This window comes from Malurus melanocephalus, unplaced genomic scaffold (genome assembly GCF_030028575.1).
Source record: "Malurus melanocephalus ecotype Western Australia unplaced genomic scaffold, MMel_1.1 scaffold_923, whole genome shotgun sequence".
Classification (NCBI taxonomy): Eukaryota; Metazoa; Chordata; class Aves; order Passeriformes; family Maluridae; genus Malurus; species Malurus melanocephalus.
In genome coordinates, this window is record NW_026624155.1 from 133,642 (window position 1) to 136,599 (window position 2,958).

The 2,958-nt window shown below is 44.1% G+C and overlaps 1 protein-coding gene across 1 annotated transcript in view; it reads right to left on the reverse strand.

Moving 5' to 3' along the window:
- Nucleotides 1-2,958, reverse strand: part of LOC130585600 (protocadherin alpha-2-like) — a gene marked incomplete at its 5' end in the record, with an annotated part of 9,439 nt that overhangs the window by 4,542 nt on the left and 1,939 nt on the right. Inside the window, one exon of the mRNA XM_057386159.1 lies at nt 2,719-2,884. Coding sequence (XP_057242142.1) covers nt 2,719-2,884 — 166 coding nt within the window. The remainder of the gene's footprint in view (nt 1-2,718; nt 2,885-2,958) is intronic.

Here is a 2,958-nt window from a genome sequence, read left to right on the forward strand (position 1 = left end):
TTCTACAGAAGACTTTATCCTCGATCTTCCATCTTTAGGAAGTACTCAGATCTTCAGAGGACATAGATTCACATGTGATGTGTTTGGATCTAGTACAGGAATGCTAGAAACAGAAGTCGCTTACCTTTCCACGGCTTTGTGACAGGGATGTAGCTGAGCAATCACACACACTGYCCTTGGGTTTTGTAGAGTAAATAATACAGAAAACCCATCATATTACAAAGAGTATCTGTGTCTATCCATAGCAGAATTGCTTTGCCTTCTGATGTATGGTTCCAATAGAGTAAAACATCACCGTATCCCAATTCTAATGACTTTCAATTCCATCRGTGACTCCCTAACGCAATGTTCTAAAGATAACCAACAGAGCAGAAATCCACTGAGAAGGGTGAAACAGCTCAGGAACCTGAGCTCTCTCATCTTTAGTGTCAGTAAAGTATTTCCGATAATTTTTATTCGTCAAATGTAGCTCCATAACGAAGACCAAGTTCTTGGTTACCATTTTTAAGCAGGGAGGCACTCACAGTATGGAAAAAGCAATGTACCCATGTCTGATGGAAATGAGTTTCTGTAAGACACAGCACAGTCATCCACCCATGACACAACTGAAGACAGAAGGGTTGCACAGCTGTTCTGTCAAGGCACAGTTCATTTCATAACATGTTCCTAGGCTTCCACCTCACCAACTGACATAAAAAMGTCAGAGCTTCTTCTCTACATAACTGCAGCACCTTCTGCTACCCTGCCATGTAGGCCAGGCAGTAACAGAAACCAAGTAATTTCACAGTTTATTGAGTTGCTGGTTCTACCACAGCAAGAATCAGTGATGCATCGGGAGGTAAAGTAGTGGAACACACCAAACACTAAAAAAGTCAATGTAGGTGCCTCAATAGATCATTTTAACTACACCTGTTGCTATTCAAACAGTTGTCTTAATTTGTTTCAAGTTGTCCATTGTCAGGCCTGTGTTCAAGGATCAGTGTTCAAAATTTCAGAGAAGCAGTGCTGCAAAAGCAAACAGGTTTTTCTCCACCCTCTCAAATCCCTACTGTACTGCCAGCATTCCTGTTTCCATTTCTATGAAGGCAGAAACAAATGAAAGGTGAAGTCTCACAGCATTCTCTCTAAGTAAAATTGACCTTAAGAAACTACAAGACAGTGAAYCACAGTGAAGGCAGGGGCACACATTCTGAAATCAAAGAGCATTGTTTGTCAGCATGGCTTTCTCTCACAATTGCCAACATATCTCCTGAAGAAAACAAGCTACATCACTCTCTGTGGAAATCAAGAGTTTCAAGCGTCACCAAGTTTGTATTCACATGATCACCATAAGGCAAACACACAATGAGACACAAAAAAAACCCGTTTATTTTAAAAAAATATTCTCAGGGAAGGGAAAAATAAAATTAAATTAAGTAAAAAAATATTAATATTAAAACCTCACAGCGCCCTAGAAATACAATGCCCACAGCTGCTGGATACATGGGAYGTCCCAAGTCAGAAACCAATCTGAGATGCTTCTACAAATACCAATTAATCCASCAAAATCAAGTCCTCTATCAGTATGTCTTGCTCGATTCAGTACTATGGCTGCATATTTTGATGTTTACTTTGGTTTCTGTTCTTCTGCAATTCAGTACCKTATACTAGAAAGTGCATTTAAATCATAYTTAGAAGGAGGAAACGTGAAAGGCATCGGTCTTTTTCCTGTCCACAGTAATCCTATAGTACTTCCCAAACTAATATATGCAATGCAAGTTGAAAAGTCAAGAAATTTACATAATTTCTGTTTCAGAGGCGAATCCAAAACGAGGACAGACTTCTGATTAAGTAAAGACTGGAAATCAGCAATTTGCAGCAGTCAAAAGCAAGAAATTCATTAGCATTGCCTCACCTGTAAGGCAGGGAAATGTAGGCAAGTGAAGATACTCCATTCAAAATGAAGCAAGGCTAAGAGGCACTAAGAGTTCTGATAAGCTACACAGATGGCAGGAAAACCAAACCGGATAACAGCAGCAAGAAAAGGTAAACACTACAGTTGGGCAGAGACTTTTATCAGGAATTGTTCCCTTTAATCACTTAGGAGGGGATCTCAGAAAGTCACAGACAGTGATGTATCGGATATTACAGGGATATCACCCTAGGGAGCAAAGTTAAAATACAGACCTGCTGAAAAAGAATGCAGAAAGAGTTGACGACTCTGAAGACCTACGTAGGAAAATGGCAAAACATTTTCAATTCAGGGGATAATAAAGCTGAGTAGGTGAGAAAAAAAAAAGTGGCTTCAAGACAGGCTGCGACTGATTATGAAACCGCCACTGGAGGTTCTAAAGTTCCGTAAGAGAGAAGAAAGTTACATATGTATTTACTCCATTCTCAGTGCCAGAGCAACGCAAGCCTCGCGAGACGCAGTGAGACGGAAAAAAGGGATTTCGTTCAACGTTGCGGAAATAGAGACGGCACAAAGACTTAAGTCTTTTGTAGGGCTCCCTCCTTAACACGGTAAGAGGACGAGACAAGACCAGAGCGGCATAAAGAGCCTGAAGCGGTATAGCACATTACACAGCAGGAAAACGATGGATAACCAGCAATCAGACGACAGGCGACCATGAAGCAGGAATCGCTAACAGGACGTGGGAGCGGAGAGCATCGCTACAAGCAGCAGCTGCTCAGGGGGAGGCTGACAAGGGGCAAAGCGAGAAAAGAAGAACCACTGACCGTGCCCAGGAGAGCCGACGGCTCCGGCTGAGTGTCCTTGGCCGCGGGGCCGGGCGGCGGCGGAGGGAAGTTGGGGCTGAAAACCATCAGGTCGCTCTTGCCCGCGCCGTCCGCCACGCACAGGCTCCGGCTGTGGCGCTGCGAGTACGACCAGCTGCCCACTTCGCTGGCGCACACGAGCGTCGTGGGCCCGGGCCCCGACAGCACGGCCGCCCGCGGCGCCCAGCGCGACGCCCCGTA